General features: G+C 34.9%; 1 protein-coding gene across 1 annotated transcript in view; it reads right to left on the minus strand.

Moving 5' to 3' along the window:
• The window catches only part of OLFM3 (olfactomedin 3), a 198,684-nt gene extending 171,196 nt beyond the window's left edge, over window positions 1-27,488 (minus strand). The window contains exon 1 of the mRNA XM_050745192.1: window positions 26,970-27,488. Coding sequence (XP_050601149.1) covers window positions 26,970-27,038 — 69 coding nt within the window. The 5' untranslated portion in view covers window positions 27,039-27,488. The remainder of the gene's footprint in view (window positions 1-26,969) is intronic.
• Window positions 27,489-27,750: the final 262 nt, after the last annotated feature.

Raw genomic sequence — 27,750 nt, forward strand, 5'->3', positions numbered from 1 at the left:
TGAGGGATAACACATACATAATAGATTGTGGCATGACAAAAATCATGTTTTAAATGTTAAAGGACATTACTGCTGTGTATAAAGTGCAAGTAGCTGAGTGATGGCAGATGAGCAATGTACAGCCAGGCTTTGAAAGCCTCCATAGGCCATATAAAGGAGTTTAGGTTTTGTTCTGAGATAATGAAACTGTTTTGATGACTTTTGAGTGGGATTCTGAAATAATTACATTTTTAACCATCGTTGGAAAGATTATGCTCACAGCAGTGCTGATGGCCAGGTATTATTAAAAATACAGTATAGGAGAGAAGTGGGCATCAATTGTTCTGGCCTGGTGAGAGATGAGGATCTAAGCCAGAGCAGTAATGAAAGAATTGGAGTGGAAGGGCTGATTTAAATTAGATTATTGGTGCAGACACAGGGATTGGTGATTGCTTGAATGTGGAATGTGGAAGATATTTGGAATAGCTTTTGCATTAGAATTTAGGGTGACCCTATGCTTTTCTTTTCAGCTGGTTTCTGCCAAATATGAACTTGCAATTTGCATAGAAAATTTTGTGAAGACTTCAGAATGAAGAAGTCTGCATTTTCAAGTCTTCTGGTAAAATCATGTTCTTGTTGCAAATTAGAGAACAGCCCCACCTGTTGACAGATCTTTGATGGCAAGGCTACATTTTCAATGCTTTCTAAAGATGCAAAAATTCCAGAATAAAGTTCAGAGAACATGGTGAGTTAAAATGAGTAAGTTACTTAATTGGGTATATGGTATTGTTTTCAATATTGAAGATATTTTGAGGGCCAATTAGACAAGCTTTAGTGACCTGAAGATGTCTATAATTATATTATAGTTCAAGAATCAGAGATGATAAAAATTTGGTCAGATCATTTCTTAATTTCTCTTTGTCCACTTATTATTAATCATGTTGTTAGGAGAATGGGGACTGTTCTTATGAGAACTAGAGGAATCTTTTTTGTGTGCAGTTTATGTCCCAGTAGGTGGATAATACAAATTAGTTTTGCTTTAATAATTTTAGGATGCATATGTGTGTGTCTTTATATATTTTATATGTAGCATATATACACATACTTATGTATTATATGTAACTGTAATATATAAATATAAACTTGACTTTAAGATAATTTTTTAAAGTAAACTTTTAGTTCAAAGTTTATTTCTTTTTAAATCAGATCTTTTTACCCTTGTACATCTATATCTGTGGCATAACTAATATTTTTTAAAGTTTATGTTCAATTTCTTTCAAGTCTTTGGCATTTGATTTTACTGCTTTCATCTTCCTTTGTGAAAGTAATAATAATGTGGCACCTACTGCTCCTTGAGCAGATTGAATGTTTCTGTCCCATTAGGGGATAGTCTTGTGATATTTCCAGAAGGATATTAAAAATCTCACTTTATAGTAGAAACTATCCCTTTGTGAATACTGAATGTCTTATCATAATGCTGTCGGTTCTGCTATTTTTTCATACATTTCAGTGGCAAAAACTGAAAATTAGGGCATTGATCATAATATTTAAAATGCATCCCTTTCTACTACTTGATCAATAGTACTTTCCAGTGGATTATCTTGTCTGGCTGAAATGTCTGTTATCTTTCATTGGCTAATTCTGGAGAGTAGACTTTAGAATGTTGGTTTGGAAAACATTTTACAAATGATTATATCTAACTCCTTCAATTTTCAGATAAGAACACTGAGTCCAGAGAACTCAATGATGATAAATGTCTTAGACAACATTATAGACCTAGGGCTAGAACTTACAGTGCTTTGAAGCACAATCTAGTAGTTTTTTCAGGTTGGGTCTTGATATAAAATGTTCACAACTATAAGAAACAAGGCTTTAATTTATTCTCAACAGGGCTCCATTTTGCTTTTTAAATGTAATTATTTTCTAAAACCATCTCTATGCTCAAAAGCTTAGACCCTCCTCTCACTTGTGGAATAAGCTGCACGGTATATTGAATATAGACTGTATGTACCATAGAAAGTGGGTTTATAGATCTATCAGTCTCAATTCCTTCCACAACCACTTATTGAACTAGCTACAGTATGCCTCCTCTGCAGCAATGGCAAAAGTAAAGTGGATTGAATTTCTGGCCTTGAGGCATTCATGAGAGAATTGGATACCTACACAAATGACTCTGGGAAAAAAAAGCTGTTTAAATGTTATAGAAGAAATAAAAAAAAAAAAATAGTGCTATGGGATTGTATTAGGGTCTTCAGAAAAACAGAACCAATAGGTACATATAGATGTATGAGAAGTGATTGTTTATGAGAACTGGCTCATATAATTATAGAAGCCCAAAGCCCCAAGGCATGCCATCTGCAGTGGAGAACTAGGAAACCCAGTGCTGTAATTTAGTCTGAGACTGATGACCTGCGAATCAGGCAGGGTGCTGGTGTAAGCCCTGGAGGCCAAAGGCCTGAGAACCAGGAGATTCCATGTCCAATGTCTGAGGCAGGAGAGCATAGATGTTCCAATTGAAGAGAGAGTAAATTCATCCTTCCTCTTTTTTGTTCTTCCGGGGTCTCAAGGGATTGGACGAGGCTCACTCATTGTCCAGGGTAGGTATTGTCTACTGAGTTTACTGATTTAAATATTAAACATATTCACAAACATACCTAAAAATAATGTTTTGCCAGCTACCTGAGTGTCTGTCTGTCCAGTCAAAGTGACACTTAAAATTAACCATTATAGGAGCCATGGAAAGAAAAGTCAATTCTGCCTGGGGGAAGAAGAAATAGTTGAGTGAAACCATGAAAAATCAGTAGGCTTTAAGAGTTAAAGAGTAGAACAGTTGGTCTTCCAGGCAAAATAAATACTGTAAAGCAAAGGAATGAAGACTCCAAAGGCACATATGTGGGAATGGTAGTTTTAATAGGCCTATAGTAGAAAGTATCAAGAAGGACTAGAAAGAGAGATGAGGTCACAGACAAAGATTTTGTGTGGAATTTTTCATTTTTTTCTAAAGTCAATTTCTGATTGTTGGCAGTTTTGATAAAAGGAGCAGATGGAAAATAAATGTGCTTTCTTCTACTGTTTTCCCAAGGATTTTGAAATAATATAGGTAAGACCATCCACCCTTCAAAAAGATTTTTACAGTCCGAGCACTTTGGTTCATCTGCTTTTTTCTTTTTTCTTTTTTTCTTTTTTTAAATTTGTTTAGCTTCAAGACCCTGTTTACACGGCATATATACAAGGCTGTTATTAACTCTCCAGTAGTCAGCTTTTCTCCTTTCCCTAACTCGTAGAGGTTCTATACCACTAACAAAAAATTTAGTGGCTGGATCATGATAGATGCAAAAAAAAAAAAAAAAAAGAAATTGAGAAATTTAGCAATCATTTTCACCCACTATCAGGTCTATGTTTAATGCTTTTTAAATTTTATTTTATTTTATTTTATTTATTTATTTATTTATTTATTCATTTTTGCCAATGACTAGCACTTCGTCGTGTTTGCGGAAGAAATTAGCGCATGAGGGGGTAAATGGATTTTCTAGAGTTTTGAGTGTTTCCACACAAAGTGTATTGTTTGACATCAACCTTCTGATTGCTAATTATTTTTAGTAGGGTAACTAGACTGTAAATATCTTTATATCATTCCTCAGCTCAATAATTTCATAGTTACTAAAGGAGTGGCTTAGAGATCCTGATCCCTTAATTGGACCAGTTTTACCCTCACTTTCTAGTTTTAGACATTGTGACAATGGCTCTTCTTTCATAATTTTATGTTGCTGTGGAGAGGCTATAAAATTCCTCTTATCCAGGTTATAAGGACCCATAGTGTTCTGTCAATGTATTGCTGTGCTTCTGCTGGGTTTCTTGAAACAAAGCACTGCTTTAACCTAGTTCTGACAGGGTCTACTAATGCTACATAACCCTACAACCAACTGATGCCTGTGCTCTGAACCAGGCTTGTGGCAAACAATTTGCCAATACTAGATAGTTTTGACATTTGCTTATCTATTTTTTTGTTCGGTCCTGGGTTCACAACTAGAGTATAAGCCCCATGTAGTAGGGATTGTTCCTGATATATTTCTGAGCCATGTTCTCTAGAAAATGGTGCAGGTTAAATTGGGAACGTGAAATAACATTTTTGTTGTTCTTCAGGGTTCTTCATTCTATCTTTCATAAAAGAGAAGTCAGAAAGCTCTTTCTCAGTCACCTTTACCATGGCACTTGTCTCCTGAGTTGATTATGACTTTAACTCAACAAAGAGAAGCCAATATAAACTCATCAGTTCATGGTCTGTGAAGGGACATGCTTTAAAGACGAAAGTAAATCATACAATTATCCCTGCTCCACAGGAAGCAAATTATTTCAATTATCTGAAATTAACTCCACATCTAGACTTCTCCTGGGTAAACAATTGCTGTTTGGGGACAGTGGTGTGGATATTGTCAGAAAACATTTATATTAACACTTGCAGTGACACAGTAACACACTTACATAGTCTCATGGATAGAAAGTAAGTATCTGGCTAAATCACATACATGCATTTAGCTTTAGAAATGAAATTAAGCTTATTATCTGTGTGCTGATGCTTTTACTTCTTATATGGAAATATAAGCAACATCCTGAGGACATTATATAATTAATAGTAAAACATTAAAACAAAGGTTTTCAGTTTTTAAGATATGTCCTTTTCTGCGGTGGATAGAGAAATCTTTAAAACATATGAAATAGTTGGCTGTATCTTTTTTTAAGGGAACAGGTTTTTTTGGCAGTTGACTTACAGCCAGCCTTTTCTGCCAGAATATCAATGTTTTCTTGAGGATAAAAATAGTCTCATTGCAGCCAGCAAAATGTCATTTGAAACTACAAGTAACCACTGTCACAGAAAAGGTAAACCACTTATTATTAATGCTTGTAACACAACAAGGAGTACAATGATTTCAGCAGAGATTGCTATTTCCACACAGCTCAGAGTTATCACAAGAGACAGCAGAAGTAAGGGGAAGGTAGCAGAATGTAGCCCATTGCACAGAGGCTACTATATTGAGGAAAGAATATTCAGGAGACACAGGGAGGAACGCAGCTTCATACGCACACACAGACCGGGCGCGGTGGCTCAAGCCTGTAATCCCAGCACTTTGGGAGGCCGAGACAGGTGGATCACGAGGTCAGGAGATCGAGACTACCCTGGCTAACACAATGAAACCCCCTCTTTACAAAAAAACTAGCCGGGCGAGCTGGCGGGCGCCTGTAGTCCCAGCTACTGGGGAGGCTGAGGCAGGAGAATGGCGTAAACCCGGGAGGCGGCGGAGCTTGCAGTGAGCTGAGATCGCGCCACTGCACTCCAGCCTGGGCGACAGAGCGAGACTCCGTCTCAAAAAAAAAAAAAAAAAAAAAAAAAAAAAAAAAAAAAAAAATATATATATATATAGCCACACACAGAGAGTTGAAAAGGTCAGGAAAACAAAGATTATGCAAAAATCAAAGAAAGAGCAGGAAAGAAAAGCAAAGTAAGAAAGAAACGACGGAAGAAAAAAATAGCAAACTTTTAAGGGTTTTCTACAAGTTAACAAAAGTCTAGCTATACTTAAGTGGACATTATTCAATTCTAATGAGAGATTTTAAGGTCTTTGAATAATTAATAAGGAGAGAATAGAAAAGAACATAAGATTAAGACATGAAAGTCTCCAAAACAATACAGTCAATTTGCAATTGGTGATGTGTGAGTATTTCTGTTACTATTTTAAAATAAATTTACCAAATAAATGATTAAATAATTTTTTTTGAGACGGAGTCTTGCTCTATCTGATTAAATAATTTTAAATTATTCCATTTTGTGTTTAAATCCCACTTAAGGAACTCTGACCTGGTATTACCAGTAGCTGAACTGCATTGTATCCAGGTGGACTGTAGTGACCATCTGGTCCCTGGACAGCTGCCCAAGACTGGACAGACTATTGCTGACTTTTAGCTGCACCCATGCCTTTTTCACCAAATGGAGAGGATTTACATAATTGGTAACCTAAAAAGAGACAATTACACACAGATACAAATACTAATACAAGAACAGAATTAGCTATCAAGCTATAACTGGTATTAGTGTTTTTGGTTGTTTCTGTCTTGCTGTGTTTTAGACGCTGCCAGAAACTAGTATCTCATGTACTTCCCATAATAATCTTATAAGTCAGGCTTCATTTTTTCCCCTAAATTTGTATATAAGTAAACTGAGGCTTGTAGAAGTTTCTAATTTCTCAAGATTCTGCCACTAATAAGTACACACTCAAAAAAATCATCTCCATATCATGAGTTTTTAACCACTATGGTATATGCTGTAAATTAGAAAAATAATTTGAAGTCTTTAACATATACTAGACTCCAAGAAATATAACTTTTCCTTTCTTCCCTTCTAAGAATCTAAATTATTCTAAGAGTCTCAAAACTCTTAACACATACATTAAAGATTTACTTGATTTGATAGTAAGGTATATTTTATTAGAAGCAATACAAAGTGGAAAGGTGCCTTTATAGGAGTATATATCCCCTAGCTCATGGACAATTTTTAAAACCTTTCTTGAATAATTTGCCCTAAACAATGCTTTCAATAAAAATTAGGTGATAGTAAACTAGAAATTTCCAGAGTAAAAAACTACTCTGGAAATCTCAGTAGTAGTTATACAAACTATGTGTTTTAACAATTTTTCAGAAGGTAGAATTAACATCCTTTATTAAAATGGAAGAGTATAAAAGCATTTATAATTAAATAAAATTAATTTGGAGATTATAATCAACATTTTTCTCATTTGAAATATTTTCACCGTAGCAGTTGGAGAAACTTTTCATGTGATTATTAAAATGGTCATTTTAAGCTAATTTTTGAGTTTTTGGAGATATTCTACCTTGCTTAAGAGTCAGAACAAAAAGTCACATTTAGAGCTGTTTGTATTTCTCTTTTCCTTCAATACTAACTGTGATTATAAATAAATACCAAATGGCTCATGAGTACAAAAAGAGCATAGAGAATTGGAACAAACTAAAATCACAACATCTGGGAGACCTGAACTGAACATGTGCTCAGCAAAGATTTGTTGGATTAAAATACATTTCAGAATTGGGAGGGACATGAAGGATCACTTGTTAATTGAATTCTATCCTACTTTATGCAAAAGAATTTTTAATACCAGAAGTGATGTATAGACGATCTATGAGTAAAGACAGAATATTTAAAATGGCTTCCTTTCACCTCTCTTTAGTCAACTCTCATGGCAAGTCAATGGTTGCTATATCTTTTTAATAGTTGTGCTCATGATTTGTTCCATCAAATATAGCATTTTATGTTTAGAAGGGTCTTTGTGGGTTTTTTTTTTCTCTTTTTTTTCTCATGAACATAAACACTTTAACACCATTTCTTCATAAATTAACCTGAAAACATTAAACTTCATGAAGAGGGGTTAGGAACAGGCAGAGAGTTTATGAAAAATAATATGTTTATACTTTGTTTCTTTGTCATAACATATACTGGAATCATGTACAGTTGAATAAGATGAACTGAATAGGTAACATCAGATTACAGATTTAGTACATTAGTTACAAGGTAGAACATATAGCATGAACAATATTTTTTGAAAACTAATTTACTGAAAAATAAGTTACTGTTTATCTTGCATTTACTAAATGCCAGGCAGTGGATTCAGTTCAAAATGTTATGTGATTTAATGTTTATGTAGTCCCTTGAGGGAAGTATTATTTTCCCAATTGTATTATGGAGAAATGTGTGATTTGGAGAGAAGTAACATGCTTCAAATGGGACAAGTCTTTTATTGTAATTTCAAACAAGAAAAATTATTTATTATAATTTTACATCATTTGAACCACATAATAATTCCTACAAAGATTAAAGATAAGATACAGAGAAGAAAAGGTATGAGCTTTCTTAGAGTAAATGAAATTTTCAGTAGGACTTTAAATTATATGAAAAAATAATTTTAAATTGTTATGTGTATTTAATTGATAGGATAATTTGAAAGTCACCTCATTTAGCTTTTCAATGAGTTATAAGAATATGTTTAAGACAACAGCTCAAATAAAATTCATAGAATTATCTTAGGTTATTATGTAATTTATAAATAATAAAGTGCATTTAAAAAATTATGTAATTTATGTCATTCACTTACTTTTTCTAGAATTAATGTGATTAGTTTTGATCATTGAGGTTTCACTCTTTAGTAGTTACCAGATCAAACTCTTGCTCTTTTATGCCAAACATATATATGCTCACACAGACAAGCACTTTAATTTTTTCACTTTCAGATTTATAGCTCAACAACATTGCAGTACTTTATGTACTCCTTTCATTCTATTATATCATCCCATAGCAAGGGAAATGGGAAGAATGTCACATAGATCTTTTTTTTTCTTGCTTTAGTCACATAAAACTAAAGTTAACATTTTTCTTCTTTTATGTTTGTTGGATAATTAGAAAGACATTGTATAATAGATTAAGAGCCATATGTGATCCATGTCTCCTTAGGCATAAGTTAGAGCAGAAATAAATTGCTAAATGTAACAAATGACAAGTTTATTTCCATTAACGTAGTATATTTAAATTAAATTTTATTTTTGGTCTTAGAATTTTTGGAAGGAAAAAAGTGAACTCTATTCTTCTGTATGTCTTGTAGGGGGGTGCAGAAATAATACATTCTCTTAGACATGGGTTAATTTTTACATTGCTTTAAAGATGTTCCAAGGGAATTTTCAGTGTGGAGTTTTGACTAAATGTTGTTAAAATATACAGTCCTACCTGCTGTCTACTCTGCCCTTCTTTCATAGTTATATCATATCCACCTCTAACACTCAATGGATGAGTCTTCCCTTGAGTAAAATATGACCACTGATATGATTTGGCTCTGTGTCCCCACTTAAATCTCACCTCAAATTGTAACTCTCATAATCCCCATGTTTCAAGGGTGGGACAAGGTGGAGGTAATTGGATCATGGGGGTGGTTTCCCCCATGCTATTCTCATGATAGTGAGTGAATTCTCATGAGATCTGATGGTTTTATAATCATCTGGTGTTTCCTCTGCTTTCACTAACTTCATCCTGCTGCCTTGTGAAAAAGGTGCCTGCTTCTCCTTTACCTGCTACCATAACTGTAAGTTGCTACCATAACTGTAAGTTTCCTGAGGCTTTCCCAGCAATGTGGAATGATTTCAGAGAATGTATGGAAATGTCTGGATGTCCAGGCAGAAGTTTGCTGCAGGAGTGGAATCCTCATAGAAAACCTCTGCTAGGGCAGTACAGAAGGGAAATGTGGGGTTGCAGCCCCACACAGAGTCTCTACTGGGGCACTACCTTGTGGAGCTGTGAGAAGAGGGCCACCATCCTCCAGACCCCATAATGGTAAATCCACCGACAGCTTGTACTGTGCACCTGGAAAAGCTGCAGGCACTCAATGCCAGCCACTGAAAGCAGCTGGGAGTGAGGCTGTACCCTGCAAAGCCACAGGGATGGAGCTTCCCAAGGCCATGGGAGCTCACCTCTTGCATCAACGTGACCTAGATGTGAGACATGGAGTCAAAGGAGATTATTTTGGAAGCTTAAGGTTTAATGACTGCCCTTTGGATTTCAGAGCTGCATGGGGCCTATAGCCCCATTGTTTTGGCCAATTATTTTCCATTTGGAATGGGAGCATTTATCCAATGCCTGTACTCCCATTGTATCTAGTAACTAACTTGCTTTAGATTTTTATTCTCATAGGCAGAAGGGACTTGCCTTGTTTCAGATGAGACTTTGGACTTTGGACTTTTGAGTTAGTGCCTGAATGAGTTAAGACTTTGGGGGTCTGTTGGGAAGGCATGATTGGTTTTGAAATATGAAAAGAAATGAGATTTGGGAGGGGCTGGCGTGGAATGGTATGGTTTGGCTGTGTCTACACCCAAATCTCACCTCAAATTATAATCCCCATAATCTCCATATGTCAAGGGTGGGACCAAGTGGAGGTGATTGGATCATGGGGGTAGTGTCCTCCATGGTGTTTTCAAGATAGTGAGTGAGTTCTCATGAGATCTGATGGTTTTATAAGCATCTGACATTTTCCCTGCTTGCAGTCACTCTGTCCTGCCACCCTGTGAAAAAGGTGCCCACCTCTCCTTTGCCTTCTGCCATGATTGTAAGTTTTCTGAGGCCTCCCCAGCAATGCGGAACTGTGAGTCAATTAAACCTATTTCCTTTATAAATTATTCAGTCTTGGGTATTTCTTCACCATGGCATGAGTATGCACTAACACAACCACCTAGGGTAAATCTGGCCCAGGGTGAGAGGGAAGGGAGTGATACATCCTCCCATTTCCTATTATATTTTGTGTTGAATGCCCTCCAACTAGTTTATGGTTTTGTGCATTTTCCACATCAGAAGAAAATTGGGCTAACTTAAACCTTTTCACAGTGTCAGTGGAAAAAAAAAAAAAAAAAAAAAAAAAGTAGTTCCTGGGGAAAACTCAGGCTTGTCTTTCAATGCTATGAAAGATTCATTACCGATTTAGTCCAGACTGCAACAAGTGAGGAACTCACAATCAATCATTAGTGACATTTCCTCATGTCTGCTCATTTCTCTGAAAATATTTTTCACCTTTTAACTTCTACTGAAATCTGATTCTCCTGTGAACACACAGCTGCCCCAAAAGAACTCTCAAACCCTTTGCCACACTTCTGTCACTGAGCCTGGCAGTGTGAAAAGCTGTCCTCCTTGCTCCTAATTGCAGTTTTCAGGACATTATTCTTTTCTGCTCCCTACAGATAACTCATCCTCCCTCTCAGCTGCTGACCATGCTTCCTATTTCACCGAGAAAATGAAAGCAATTATAAGGGAGCTTCCATGCACTCACACACACTTTTAGCTGAACTGACAACAATATTTGTTTCATATACTTTGTCTTCCCACCTGTTCTTCTAAAGGAAGTCTCTGCATTCCCATTTTACAAAAAATCTCTCATGTATCATTCCAATCAGCATCACAGTAGAGTGTTATTTCTTCCATTTTAGACATTAATAAAAACAAACATATCTGATGCCATATTCTCCTCTAGGTATACTTTATTTCTCATTTATTTTACAGCAAAACTCCTCAGAATTCTCCAGTTTCATGGGCTTAAAAACTGTCTGCACACTAATGATTCTCAAAATGATATATTCCGTTCAGACATCTCCCTTGAACTTCAAATAACAGCTGCCTACTCTACAATTCCACTTGGATGTCTAATAAACATTTCAAACTTACTTACATGTTCAAAATCAAACTCCTAATCTTCTCTCTCATTTACCAAAATTTCCCATCTTAAGAAATATATTCCCTTCCAGTTGTGAAAATTTTGGGAAGTTTTTGGCTCAAGCCAAAAAATTTGGAATCATCCATGACTCTTGCCTTTTAGCTAATGTCAACATTAACCTAGTTATTTTATATTACCTGCTGTCTTAACTCCCTCCCTTACCACCAAAAGCAAATTTTTCCCACAAAAGGCAAAAATGGTTCTTTTAAGACATAAATCATGTCATATCACATCTGTGCTAAAACTCACAATATCTTTCCATCTCAATCAGAATTCTTAAAACCACCCACAGAGATCCACGTGATCTAGCCTTCTAACAAATCACTGATCTCATTTCCTGCTGGTCTCATTCTTGCTCCTTCTAGTTGAAGTTCACTATCCTTCTTGCCCTTTTCCAAACATTCCACATATGCTCTTGGCTTATTGAATTTATACTTAAAATTGTCTGCTTGGAACAATTTATCTCAAGTATCTACAAAACACTTATCCACCTTCATCACATCTTCGCTTTCAAGTATTGCATGTACCATGATACTGATTCTAATCATTTGTCCCTACACTACAATATGCCACTGTTTCTCTCTCATCTGTATTGTTTTCCCTCCATGTGATGTTTTACTATCTTACATATGTTTTTGCTTGTTTATTATTTGTTCTCAACTATTTTATAAGCTTTAGGGCAGAAATTTGTGTCTTCTTGGTCACTGCTGTATCCTTAGATCTTAGATACAAGTATATGGCAGACATTCTGAAAATACATTGAAAAATTTTGACCATAAATCCTTGGTAATACACTTGTCATATAATTGATGATTGGAACCAATGTCAAACATCTATAGCAGGTTTACTCTGGTCATTTTGTTATTTTTTCTAACATATCAACCCATTACACATGATTTGAACTTTTTTGCCTAAATTGTAGCATTATCATGGAGTTTTATTGTATTTATAGAATGAATAAAATAATGAAAGAAAGGATATGAAGAAGTAATAAAGGAAGGAAGCGGGGAAGGGAGGAAAGAAGGAAAGACATTGAAATATAAGAAAGATATGAGTGAAATAATTTCTCTTATCCCAAGATGAATAAACACTGAAAAAACATTAATCGTTCGAATCTGAAATCAAAATGACTAAAATGTTTTAGGTTATGCTAAATTGAAGGTCAGTTTAATCAAGCCAAAGTCATCTATAGTAGAAGATTCTTTATGTGGGGGAACCTCCCCAAAAACAGACTTATTATAAAAGAATTTATAAAAAAATAATTGATTAATATGCATGTATGGTGATGGTGATGCAATCTACAGTGGAAAGAATCTTCACTTATAATTATCTTGGGGTCCAATCAGTGTAATTTCAACAAGCAGAGACAATCACAATGAAATCATGGAGACTTGGAGGTAAGATATGCATTGGGATTCCTCTCAGTAATTTTTGTTTAGATGATTAAAATAGATGGTCCCATAGCTAGCTAGGTACAGAGACAGCAAGATAAAGATAGAGAATATAGAGATACTTACAGTTTTTAAAATATTTCGCTACTGTGATGGTTAATTTTATGTGTCAACTTGACTGGTCTATGGAGTTCCCAGATATTTGAACAAAGAATATTTTGCATGCATATGTGAAGGTGCTTCCAAAGGATATTAAAATGTGAATTGGTAGGCTGAGTAAAGTAAATTAACTTCTCTAATGTGGGTGAGCCTCTTCCAATCTGGTGCAGGCCTGCATAGAACAATAAACCTGAGCAGAAGAGAACTGCTCCTTCCTGACTGCTTTTGAGTGTGGCTATCCATTTTTTCCTGCATTCATCCATGAACTGGAACATTGGCTCTTCCTGGTTCTTCACCCTCCAGAACATCTGACTAGAACTATACCCTCTCCTTGGTGTCCAGCTCGCTAAATGAAGATCTGGGACTTATCCACCTACCTAATCATGTGAGCCAAATTCTTTAATGAGTCTCGCTCTCTGTCCCTGTCTCTCTTTGTTTCTACACACACACACACACACACACACACACAATTTATATATTGGTTGTTTCTCTGGAGAACCCCTAATAGTACAACTAAATTGTGTGTTTTTTAAATTTGTTTTTTCACCTGTTGTTTGGAGTTAAGATAACTAAATTCCATAAATATTTTTAATCTGGTACAGTTTAAGTCCTGAAATATTTGAGTAATTATACCTTTATCATTTTAATGCCACCAGTGGCTCTCTTTCTTTTACATCTTCATCAGCCTCTTTTGCATCTCACATAATTAGGGATAAGAAAAACTCAAGTTACGTAAAAAAGCTCTTCAGTGTTTCACAGGCTTGTACATCTCTTTGACTTCATACATGCTGTTGCCATATACTGGAATACCTTTTCATTCTTCATTGTCTAGTTAACCTTTCTTTAAGGATTTCTGTCCCCAGGGAACTCTCTCCTATGCTTCATTCTGCTATAGGTCCCCCACCCTTAACCCTGCCACATTCTCTCCTTGTGTCTTATACAGGTTTCTGCTGTGGGACATGTCATCCTGTACTATAATTATTAATAAACATCTTTGGGTCCTCCAGTAAAAAGTGTTAAGCACTTCAGAAGGGTAGAAACTGTATAAAAACATGTGTTATGTCCAACTCCTAAAATAGTGCCAGTTGTATTTATTGAAAAAGTAGTTACCATGTAAATGCCATTGGTCCAGTCTATCCCATGTGATAATTTAGAACATTGAGAATCTTTAATATCTGAACGATTTATATTCTTCTTTAATAATTTTCTTTATAAATTTTCTTAAACCTAAAAGCAATTCTCAATTATCTGCAATTAAATAAGCAAACTCAAAAACACAAATTTTTTTTTTCTCAGTTTCACATGAAAGAGGAAATCCTGGATATGTTTTAAGAGATGTGTCACTAAGCAATCATCATTTATTTGCCTGTTCTTTATGAAATATGCATTGGTTTTCTAAACAAAATTGCTTTCATTGGAAGACTTGCCAGTGCCTTTGGTAGATCACATTTTGACTGATGACAGCGATGGAGAAGGAAAAAAATGGAATCATAGTCATCATCATATTGAATCACGGGTAGCCTGCTTATTTGTATTTTCACCAAAAAAAAGTAGATTACAAAACAATATAAAGGAGTTTTCATCCAGTGCTTTTAAAAGACCTATGATGGCAAAGAAATGAAATTCTTAGGCCGGCTCAGTGGCTCACACCTGTAACTCCAGCACCATGGGAGGCCAAAGTGGGTAGATCACTTGAGGTCAGGAGTTTGGGGCAACATGGAGAAACCACGGCTCTACAAAAAACACAAAAATTAGCTGAGCGTGGTGCCGCAGGCTTGTAATGCCAGCTACTCGGGAGGCTGAGGCCCAGAATCATCAGAGCCTGGAAGGCAGAGGTTGCAGTGAGCTGAGATGACACCACTGCACTCTAGCCTGGGCAACAAAAGGACAAACACGAGACTCTGTCTCAAAGACAAACAAACAAACAAAGAAACAAACAAAAAGTTCTTAGATTGCAGGTGAGATTCTATTCTAAGGCAGATATTTACCTTACAACAAAATGATTTATTTTTTATATTACAAATGTCAATCAGGGAAAACCTAAACTTTTCATGTAATTCAATTAGGGCTATGTGTAATCCAGTTATAGCCTACTTCAATAAGCAGTTTTTTTTTTTTTTTTTTTGAGAAGGAGTTTTGCTCTGTCTCCCAGACTAGAGTGCAGAGGCGCCATCTTGGCTCACGGCAACCTACACTTCCAAGGGTTCTAGGGATTCTCCTGCCTCAGCCTCCTGAGTAGCTGGAACTACAAGTGTCTGCACCATGCCCAGCTAATTTTTTTGTATTTTTAGTAGAGAGGAGTTTCACCATGTTGGCCAGGTTGGTCTCGAACTCCTGAACTCAGGTGATCCTCCCACCTAGGCCTCCCAAAGTGCTGGAATTACAGGCTTGAGGCACTGTTCCCAGCTGCAATTTTTCATTTCTGTATTAGCTATCTTCTTTTATAATACTTAGACCACATTGTAATTTATGTCTATGGTCTTTCTAATTTTCATATTCACAATCATAGACTCTAGCATTATGTGGCTGATTATGTTTGTACACATTAATTAATAAGGCAATTACCAATTATTACTAATATATATAAGCCAGTGTATTAGTTTCTATTGTTGCTGTAACAAATTACCACAAACCTAATGGTTTAGAACAACACAAATTTATTAGAGTTCTGGCAGACAAAAACCTGAAGACTTTTACGAGCTTAAAATCAAACTGTCAGTAGGGCTGCATTCCTTTCTAAACGGTCTCTGGAAGCATCCATTTCTTTTAGCTTTCCAGCTTCTAGAGGCAGCCTGCATGGGTTGGCTTGTGCATCATTTCCCCATTTTAAAAGTGCATCTCCCTAATCTCTGCTTTTGTCATCCTTGCTTCTTTTTCTGATTCTGGGTCTCCAGTCTTCCTCTCAAAAGGACCATTTTGATTATATTGAGCCTACCCAGAAAATTCAGGATCATATTCTCATCTCAAGATCCCTACTTTAGTCACATCTACAAATTCCATTTGGTCATGGAAGTTAACATAAGCATAGATTTTGTGGATTAGAATGCAGACATCTTTGGAAGGATGTTATTTTGTCTACCACAGTCAGTATGCAATTTTTATTATATGTTGCCAAAAAACCATAACACAGTAGCAGTAAATATCATTAGAAGTATGTGTAACTCAATATAAAAAGAAACTTTCCCATAATTATTTCTGATTAAAAATAAACCCTATTCCTTGAACACTGTTCTATTCCCCAATATTAGAAACATATAGAGAGAAGCTAGATAACCATCCATCAGTTATGTTATAGATTTGAAATAGACGTTCTCTCTATTTTCTTATAACTTTAGCCATCTCTTTTGCTTTAACTTTAATAACGACAGTAGAAACACAAGGTCATTTACTCATTAATCTTTCAATTAAATTTGCAAAAACTAATGAAAGGGAAGATACAGAATACATGTTAAATATGCCATAATGCTTGGGATGTAAAATGAGCTTATGTATTTTTGTATTTTTTGTGTGTGTCACTATATGCATACAATGAATTGCGGTGATTTTTCTCCAAGACTTTAATTCTGATTTTCAGCAAAATGAAAGCAATATGCATTTCTACCTTTAACTTAATCAATTTGAAAGGCTATGAGCAGAAGTAAAATGAATGAAGAAAATAATGAGCTATATTTTTGAGAGATTGATGTGCCCCATTTCAGGATGACCTACCAAAAGTATAACAGCATTTGGTGGTTCAACATACTCATCTCGTACATGAGGAAATGGAAAGCACACAACGTCAGTGGCTTGCCCGGGGCCATACAACTAGATAGTTACAGAGCTGTTATAAGGTCCCTGCTTTTCTAACTCCTAATTTGGTACTCTGTCCACAATACTATAAACTTTCAATATCCTACTTAGTATATGATTTTCTCTGATTTGGTATAATTTCTCTTTTCCTTAATCTCCATTTTGTATACGAAATTAATATTATTTAGTTGAGTCTCTTGAGAGGGAAATAAGATCTTTTCCAATGTCATTATGTACAAATAGACCAAATACAGTCAAGCTTATTTCCTCTTTCTCTGCAAAGTTCAGATTTAAGTAGGGAAAGAAAAAGGAGTTTAATGATGTTTTCTTGCCTTTTTCTTTCTTTCATTTATTCTTTCTAAGAAATATTAAGATTAGTTGAACTAAGATCTTGTTCCAAAGTTTAATGCCAGCAGTCATAGAAGAGTAACTACGTCTCATATTAATTAATATAATCATTCTCTGTGTAGGGGGTGGGGGGTGTAGGAAGCAATAAAGTTAACTGAAATATTTAAATACATATTGACAAATGGATCATCATTTGTAACAACTTAAACCATCCCTGATATGTAAACAAATAGCTTTCCTCAATTGTTTTTCTTTTAACTGTATTTGAATGTGCTCACCTCCATGCTACATATAAACTCATTTTTAATTTTATCACTTAAAGTCTTATTTTATTTTTGTTTTAGAAAAAATATTTAGATATGGAGTCTTATCTTGATTTGACCAACAAGGAGGTTGAAGCTTTGACATCAATGAGGGGTGCAATGAATAAATAATGAGTTATTTACATTCACTTGATTCCTTACCCTCAAATACCTTCTGCTCAGTTTGGGGTCATTATATTACAATAGCTATCTCTTCGGCATAAGCTTCCTTACTCTTGTTACATTTCCTTCTGCATATCCCTTGAGTACTTTAAGATCAATCAAATTGAAGTCATTTTACTCTCTGTTTCTTGTACCCAGCTTCATAAAGAGTAGAATATATCTGTAGCATCTATAAATAATAAGTATAATAAGAAGTCTTTAGAGAGTCTTGAGCCAAATAATATTTGTTTGTTTTTACTACAATGATATGTATGAAGATTTCATTATGACACAAAACTTACGTAAGTGTAAAAATAATGACTGTGGGTCCTGATTCCAGATAAATAATTCCCGACGCAGCCATAAATGTAGATCACTCCCAGAAGAGATGGCATCTTTTGTAAGTCATATTTTACCAGTGACATTTTGGTGCTAGTTAATCAACATTTCCAGTACTGATTCTCTATTTGAAGAAATCCCGCCATCTGGAATGGGTCCCTCTAGTAATATTATTTAAATCATCATGGAGTAATGCTTCTTAATCACCTTTAACTTAGTTGGAAAAATTAATAGGCTTGTCTATTCAATTTATGTCCTCCCTTTGGGGTTATCTAGATATCTGTTTATTTGTAATAGTTAAACAACTTTATTACTGACATTTTTTTTCCAGAGCATTTTAACCCACAAACTTAATCATACAAAATATTTAATTTCTGATACTATTTAGAAGTTACAATTCAGATGAATCTGACTCCACTATACTTATATTTGTTTTTAACTATTAAAAATTATTCTTAATGGTGGTGCTATGTTCTTAAAATAATGTAGTAGAAAAATGGAGGCAATATGGCTTTTCTTTATATGGCACAGTACCATTATAAGTGTATATACTAAGATAATAATTTAAACAGAACCTTTAGATACGTAAAAAAAAAAGTCAGTCTTTAAAAAGAGTTGGAAAAATATAGGTAATATACTAACTTATCGAATGAAGCTAAGACATTACATATAATGAAAGTAGTCAAAACAACATGTACACATTAATAAAATGTTTGTACTTATAAGTCCATGCAAATGAAATGGACACTAAGAGGATATACTAACTTTGCCACCAAGCATCATTAAACACAGGTAATTCACAGGAGTATTAAGGTTGTAGCAATCTAGAGAGCTACCACAAGTCAAAAATAGCACCGAAGATAGTGGGGTGTGCACGAAATTAATAAGAAATTTAAAGAAACATAATTTTTAGCGTAAGTCAAGATAAGTAACCTGGCATAAGAGTTTTAAGTCTTTAAAGGTTCTTAAACTCAGTCTCACTTCCCTGCCTCAGTATCTTGTCTGATGGAAAAATGGATCAAAAACATAGATTATACTCATGCATCATTTAACCCAGGATTTCAAGATTATTAGGTGTTCCTTGACTTATTTATTCTTCATATATTCATTTTTTCATGCAAAAACTACTTACTAAATATCTTATATCAATAAGACACTATGCTAGCTGCTAGATAGGAAAGAATAGGATAGTGCCCAAAACACTGAACCTGCCCTTATAATTTATTAGAAGGGATAAAATACAATAAATGAATACATCACAATTTAATAAGAGAGGTACAATAAAATAACTACTAATAAAGTAAGAAACAAGTATGTGTACATACTTCTGAATACTATTTCAAAGAAGAGTGATTAGAAATTGTTCTGCAAATTTGTGGTAGGGAGGAAATACAATTCAACCTTCATTCATGAACGACTATTCTGTGTCAGACATAGTGCATGCAGCTAAAGATACAAATATAAAGAAAACATCATGATTTTCTTCTAGGAGTTCTTAGTTTATCAGGATTATCTACTGTTGGGGTGCAAGGAATGTCAGGGAAGAATTTATGGAAAAAGTGGTACTGGAGTTGCATCCTAAAATGTAGGTAAAATTTTGACATATGGAGAAAAGGGAGAAAAGCTTTCCAGGGAGAGGCAAAACCATGACTACAACAGCATCTGCAATCTTCTCTCTAAACTTATTTTTATACTTCTGAAGGCTTGGTATGAAAATAACAGAAGGCATAGCTCTGTGATACATGCTTTACAACACCTTGTTTTTAATGCAAAAAGAATCAATGTTCTTGGAAAAATCCTTTTTTTATTATTTCAGCTACATTTTTGAATATTTGTATTAGTGCCATTGAAATTACCTGGCGCTGTAGATAGAGATGGTCTTATGCGATTTCCGTATTTTAGATTCCCCCAAATAATCTGGAAACTCTTATAGAAAGTAACAGAGATAAATTAAACCTCATTATGGTATGGTGTGCCATACCATTATGGTATGGTTATTTTAAAACATTTTTTAAATACTAGTCGTTCGTAAGTGGAATCTATTCTAGACATTACGTATTTGTTTTTGTATGATTTTTACCCTTCATTTTATTTACATGGGTTGAGTATAGAAAAGAAAAAAATTAACTTATGAGCTACTGAGGTGGATTTGCTACGGGATGAGCAACATCAGCAGAAATATTACAATAACTAATTGAGGGTCAAGGTCTTTTGAAAAACTCTTTAGAAGTCTCTACTGAGAAAGCAAGAAGATGAATATAAGCAGAGGGACACAGAGCAATCCAAGAGAAAAGAGTAGAGAAATTATATTCCTAAATGTGGCCTTTTCTCCATGACCCTCTGCCTTGATTAACTTGAGAAAATCCCTTTTCTGACCTTCCCTCTTTAATATTATTTTTGAATCTTCAAGAGAATTTAAACTACTTTCTCATTAGCATAGTTTGCGAAGACGTAAGAAGTCTATACTTTGCACACTGGCCAGAAAAAGCAGTTTTATCTGTTGGTAGATTCTTTGTTTGAATCTATCTTTCCCCTCTGTGATCTCTTCTCCATGATTAGTTTAAAAGCTATTTTCTTGTCGTGGTTCAGCTTTGATATTATGAAACCACACTTCGTGTTTTACATTTTTTCCTAAGAAACTTGTAAAAAGTGACTTTTTGGATATAATTATGATGTAAACTTGTTTTTTTTTTTTTTTTTTTTTTTTTTTTTTTTTTTTTTTTTGAGACGGAGTCTTGCTCTGTCGCCCAGGCCGGAGTGCAGTGGCCAGATCTCAGCTCACTGCAAGCTCCGCCTCCCGGGTTCACGCCATTCTCCTGCCTCAGCCTCCCGAGTAGCTGGGACTACAGGCGCCCGCCACCTCGCCCGGCTAGTTTTTTGTACTTTTCAGTAGAGACGGGGTTTCACCGTATTAACCAGGATGGTCTCGATCTCCTGACCTCGTGATTCGCCCGTCTCGGCCTCCCAAAGTGCTGGGATTACAGGCTTGAGCCACTGCGCCCGGCTATGATGTAAACTTGTAAGGTGACAAGTTTAAATTGGAGCTTTGACCAAAATGATGGACTGGTTCTGAGAAGCTATGCTAACTTTATATAATATTCACTTTTCGCAAAACTGAGAAGAGGAAACAGCAAGAGTGAAGGAATATGATAAGCTTTTTTTTATTATTATCAGTCCTTAATATGTGGTTCACAATAGACTTTAGATTTGGTTATAGGTTGATTGATGTAAGTGGAATATTTGCACTAAACTTTATGGTTTAAAATATATTTTTGTATATATTAATATCATAAATAATTGTATAAGTTCCATTGCTGTTATATTATTTCATTGTTATGAAAACTGAGCTTCAGATAGGTTAACTCACTATTGAAAAGTTTTACTATTAGAGCTGAAAGCCACTTCTTATTTCATGTCTAGCTTCTGCTTTTACACTGATGTGAAAGTACAAATTTTAAAATTGTATTTAAAATATTGTCATAATAGCATTAGTTTCATTAAAAATGTACTTCATGATTTTTGATTGGTAAGTGGGCATAGACTGAATAGATTAATGACCAGTGTTAGGTGAACTAAAATGTTCAAGGACCACCATTTCAACATCATATTGTAGATTTAAACCAGGGTAATGAGTGTTTACATAGCTTTGATATTGTCCTAATACTTGAATACTATTGGGAAATAATTTCACTCAAATATGTGGAAATGTACAGATAATCCCAGGGACTCACTGTAATTAATTTCACCTAGCTTACCAAGAAAACAGTCTGGTTTTGCATATTTCTCTAGTTTCACTACTGCAAATTAAGTTGTGTTTTATGCTTTTAAGTAAATTGATGTTTAATTAATACTTACGTAAATCAGATGCAAGGTCTTAGTTTTTAAGCTGAAGCTTTATCAGGTCTCAGTTTTTTCTTTATATATTTTCTTAGCACAAAAATTGAAGCTTTAAAAATAACTGCCAGTCCAAAATCCTTAAGGATGTGTCTGCCTAGAAGAGTCAGCAACTGACTATGTAGCCCTCCCAAATACCTTTCACATGTCTTTAATACATCCAGTACTTCCTTTCATATGGGAAACAAGTTTTTACTTTACTTTTCCCTATATGACTTTCAGTTAAATAAAATACTTATGGCTGAAGTATGAAACATGTTGGTTTTCAGACCTACTAAGTTAATGAATGATCTCTTCAGGGGAGCAATGTTTGATAGGTGAATGGATTGAAGCCTGAGCATATGGATTGTGTCTATGAATATAGGCGGGAAGCAGAGTGGTGAGGCAGAAAGTAGAAAATTGAAAGTTTTAAATGCGAAACCGAACAGATGAAAACTGCATGATATTATCCAGGGAGGCTCATTCTCAGGTCTCACAAAGTTTATGATATTACTAGCTAGACCCTACAAAAGAATTGGTTAATTTTTGATAAATGGTCAGATATTATTAAAAAGAGTCATTCTAGAGTTTAACAAAGTTTTCAGAATGTCTAGGCTCCTCATTCTATAAGTATGGGCATCAAAATCACAGCTTCCCCAAAGTCACATCTATGTATATCATCAGTAGAAGAAGTAGCGTCTAGAAATGAGGGGCCTTGAATCCCCTGTGTTTCTCCCACTTGTGCTGCTTTCCCTCCCAACAGAGCATCGATCATTACAATAGCCACTTTGTAAAGAGAATAGTTGCAAAGCTATAAGCAGTAAGAATTTTAAAAGAAAAATGAAGAAAGGTGATGCCGTTTAACTGTTTCTAGTTGCCAGGAGAAAGAGTGAGAAAGAATATTTACTTCTTCCAAAATAAAAGTTTAATCAGGTTAAGGAAGATGAGAAAAGATAAGACCAGGAAGCTATTTGCTCCTTCAAAACATAGACAGGCTGCCTTGAACACTTCAGTTTTTGCCATATCAGGGTTTACTGGTGCATAATTACAGGTCCTTGCCAAATGTCATCAATCCATATTTCTGTTCTAATTTGAGTTGATCCTGTTATGAAGAGGATGTCTCTAGCGCCCAGGAGAAACAAGAAACGACAGATTTTTAAGGTGAATTTTAAAGCAAGTAGTAATCTCAGTTTATTTCTCTTGCTTTTTTTGCTTTTCCTCAGTTTCATTTAAAAATAGTAAGAACAAGAACTTTAATTAGATTTATGTATGAAAGCTACCCTTAGACAATTTAAATCTGATTATTTTCTTTAGCAATATCAAAGTATGAAGGTTGTATGGTATATTACATTTTGAAACATTCAGTAATATAATTATTAAAATATTCCTAATTCTCATCGTGCTTATAGGGCTTTAAAGCAATGATCTTATTTAGGGCAACAGATCTAATTGCCTGGGTTGCCTTGAACAGAAACTACAGTTTAGTGATGGAGATTATTGCTGAATCATTGTTATAGTTTATGTCTGTAGTGTGAGCAAGTATCATGAAGATAAGTTTAACATATTTCTACATAAGAAAATAGTAAATGTTTCCTCAAACTTGGCACAATTCCCCTGATAGGGCATTTTCTGATATATTTATGAGACAAGTATGACTTATTTAAAGTTTAGCAGTCACAATAGTGTGTAGATAGGGCCATGTCACCTCTTTTTAACAGTTCCCCAAGTATCTGGCTGGCTCCAGTGTCAATGTTGTGTTTGAAATCTGCACAGTCATATTTATATCCTCCTATCTTTATAGTTCAGAACAGAGAAATTCATGGTTCTGATTCACAGGAATTACTGTTTTGTTACAATGTTCAAATAATGGCCCGCTAAAAATCTTCTTGCAACAGAAAGAAGTCCACTCTCCTACTATGAAGGTCATTACTGAAATCAATGCCTTCAGTTTAAAAGCACAGAGATGCCATCTAGCAGCCGCCCTCAGAAATTCCCTACACAGAAATAGTTCTTTCCCTATAAAATTGAGCAATAATTGAATTCCTACAAGCTTTCAGTGTTTGAAATTTTGCTTATAGAATGATGATTTGGCATGTTGTCTATAATTCAAACACTCCATTACAAATGAAATTAATTGACTTCCCTTAAAATAGGCAGTGATATACATCTGAGTTTTTCTAAAAAGAACTGGAAACTTACTAATTATACTTTAATTAATAAAAAGTATTTCAAACAAATTTCCTAAAAGAAAAATTGATCATCTGTCCCTACAAAAATACAAATAATTAATTAGTGTGAATTGCCTTCCTTTGTTGGAAGAGAATACCAATCTTGCCAATTTTTTGATACAGTAAATGAGAGAGAAGAAACTAAGTACATGCTGAAACTAAGCTCAGTCTATGAACAATGGATCTTGGCCATTTTAAAAAATTTAAAAACAATATTGACTTTCAAGTAACTTATCTACCATAAGATGGCGATACTTAAGCACTTTATAAAATGCCATATAAGACCTGTAAGCTTCAGTGACAGAAAACACACACACACACACACACACACACACACAACATTATAAATGTAAACATTATATGGTGTTCCATGAAATAGAATTGGCACTGTTGTTAGAAAACCCAGTTGTCTTCAGGTAAATTGATATATAAGAAGTGCTTTCTAAGATGTAGATTTCCAATATTTGATATATGTAAAATCCTATACTTAAAAAAACTTTATTCCATTTTAAGAGTTCTCCTATTTTGCCAGTTTCTGTTTATCCATATTATATATATATACACACACATATATATGTTTACAATAAATAGAAAATATAATATAGAATAATACTTAAAATTATTTGAAAATTTGATTATGATATATATCATTCCTAATGTATTAAAAGGTAAAAAAGCAGTTGGTTAGCATTTCTGTTCACTTAAGTGTTATCACAAATTATTTCTTATTTGTCCAAAAACTATTTTTTGTAGTATTATATTAATGGATTTTTGATTTTAATTTCACCATATATAATTTGCTTTATGAATCCTGACTTTTAAAATCTAAGCCCTTAAGTAACTAGCGGAATAAAAAATAAAATTGTAGAAAATTCTTAGCTTGTAACCTAATTGACAATTCTTTTGAGGACACAATGGTGCCATCTGTAATTTTTTTTGGGGGGGGCAATATAAATATATATTATATAAATATATAATACAATAGTAGCTTCTCTTCATTTTTTAAAGTAATGTTTTGTCTAAAAGTCCTAAAACTTTTTATAACATTAAAATTACTTGTTTTGAAAGTTTTAACATTCTCTGTAATGTCTATGATATAGAACAAATATCTTTTGAAAAAAATCATCTTTTGTTCTTTGCACACTGTATTGCAGTATGTGGAAGCTAAGAAGGACAGTTTGAAAAGTTAACGTATGTCTTCCCTGGATTTTTCAACTCATTTGTGGCAAATATCCACAGTTCATTCTGAAGAAATTAAAAAGTTTTATAGCATTGAATACACACAAATAAACTCACCAAAACTAGAAAAGATTATATTGACCAAAGATGCATTGCTTATTGTAAAAATTTGTCTTCATATTTAACAGAAAGTTATCTATATATTTAATTTTGGAAAGAAAGGGATGCAAACAATGAAGATATTTATGCATCAAAAATACCAGACAAATCAAATCATACACAAAATTGTTAATGAAGCTCTACATTTCTGAATTTATTTTAAAGAAAAACAAATAAAACTCACTTTAAGTCAAGTGACTTTTTCTGCAGTAACTTACTGATTAACTTTGCTTTAAAAAATGTTCTACCAAGAATATTTCCAAATCAGATATATAATGGAATGTATTCAAAAGTTTTAAGCAATATATAATATAAAAAGAGTGGCAGTGGATAGAATGTGTCACTACAGGGTGCAGAGTCAAGAAGAAAAAAAAATAAATGTAAAAACAAAATCAACACTTTTTCCTAAGTATAAAATGCTTTAAAGTTACACCTTAGCATATAAAATATGCGTTTAAGATTATTAAGATGACATTCACACAGTGTGAAGCGTTTACATCAATAATACTAGTACAATCAAAGCTTTAAAATAAAATGAGTTTATTCTCATCAGGTCCCTCTAAATATGAAAGAGTACAGAAATGATTACAAATATATACGACATGATTCTAAGTTTTAACTGTATACTATATTAGGCCTACTAATATCACAACCACAGTATTAAATAATGCTTTATTACATCTTAGTTCTATTCAGTAATGAAAGGAAACTTAATTTGTCTACACTGCACACATGATGTAAAGCTTTAAAAATAACTTTATAATATTCCAAAATATAGCTTTTATTAGTTTTATAGCATGGAATCATTCTTCCTATAGTGTCAAATTGCTGTTGGCCAGTTAAATAAGTAAAATAATAAATTTTACTCTTTTTCACCAGGTGGCTTATCTCTTATTCCCTATCATGATTTTCTTAGAAGCTTTCAAATTATCTCACTTTGTCATCAAGACTTTTCTCAGACATCGTTGAAAATATTTGTCCATATTTTCCTGTCTTTTTATCAAAGGAGTTTAGCGTTCACTTTAATTGCCAGTACTAGATAATTTTCAGAGTTCAACATCTACGAGCTAACTCATCCTTCCTATTGCCCTCCTTAGTTTGTTAAGGTTCTCACTTTCTGTTTCTTAACACTGATAATCAGAACTTCCTCAGTGCCCCCTAATTTTCTTAATGAAAAGAAAGAAACAAACACAAGCTGCTTTCACCAACGCCTCTCAGCCATGGCAGAGAGTATAGCTCTGCTGCTCTGCCATGTGTGTTACAAGCAGCATCCCAAATGTTTTGGACACAAACCGCAGCACGTCTGCGATGGGACTATTATTGACCAGGATCAGCTGGAAAACGCTTCCCTGCTTTCAACAAAGAAACGGTTCACCATGTCCTAATACATGTTTATAAATTGCATTGTTTCTACTGCAAACTCCTTTGCATTACCCGTCCGGCTTCAAAAGAGAGCATTAAGCAGTTGGACATGGAATAAGCGAAATTCCCCGGAGAGCCTCATTGCCCGCTGCCCATGCACATTATATTTTCTCCTGGTCCCTCCCCCCGCGCGGTAGGACTCTACCTTGAGGAGCTATTCCTCTGGTAGTTCACCTTGTTATCTTCCAGGCAGTGGGGATACGCCAGGCACCATAAGGTAGCTGAAAGAGCTGTCTCTCGTGCCGTTTTTGACATATTTATTTGCATTTTTGTTAGGTTTGTTACATATCGCACATGTATTTCAAACAAGACTCAAAATATTGTTCATACCTTGGAAGGATCTAAGCCGGCAAGCAAAGACAGCAGCAGGAGGTTGAGAAGGTTGGACGTCGCCTGCATTCTGATCTGGGTTTTTGCCCCCTCTTTACTCTCTTTTATGTAGGCACTCCACTCACTGCAGAGACCTTTCCCTCGTCAGTTGCACTTTCTGCCTGCCAGTCAGAGCAGAGTGGAAGCAGAGGCGGCGGCAGCAGCAGTAGCAATAACAGCAGCAGCGGCAGCGGCGGCAGCCGCCCTGGGGGGCGATCATTCCGCAGGCATTCTCAGAGCTAGGAGTCCGGGAGCTCAAGAGAGTGGGTTGGGCTGCAGTGGGCGCTGGCCGCGGTGCTGAAGCGCCTCCAACCCTCGCGCCCCAGTTTACCCTCTCCCCCGCTGCTATATAGCCAGCCTACCTCAAAAGTTTTGACCCAAGGAATAGATAAAGGGAGTAACTGCTGAGAGAGGTGTGGAGACCTGGACAACGGATATGACATCACTACAGCTCCTGGGGGTTTCGGGGGGATATTTTGCGGGGAATTTGTTAACCGAACAAGGATTGACTCTCGTGCTCCAGTTCAGCATTTGCCGGCAACTTGAGCTGCAGAGAAGTAAAGAGTCAGCTAAATACAGGATTATGAAACAAATAGTGCACTGGAACCTTCTGCTGTCATTGACAGAGGACTTGATATTGTATTTAGTGCTTTAAACAAAGTTTGCAGTGCAGTCTATCAGTATGTGTTTGTCATCCAAGGCACACGATTTTCAGCTGTTATAGATAGATAAATGTGGTAAT

The sequence above is a fragment of the Macaca thibetana genome, chromosome 1 (genome assembly GCF_024542745.1).
Source record: "Macaca thibetana thibetana isolate TM-01 chromosome 1, ASM2454274v1, whole genome shotgun sequence".
NCBI lineage: Eukaryota > Metazoa > Chordata > Mammalia > Primates > Cercopithecidae > Macaca > Macaca thibetana.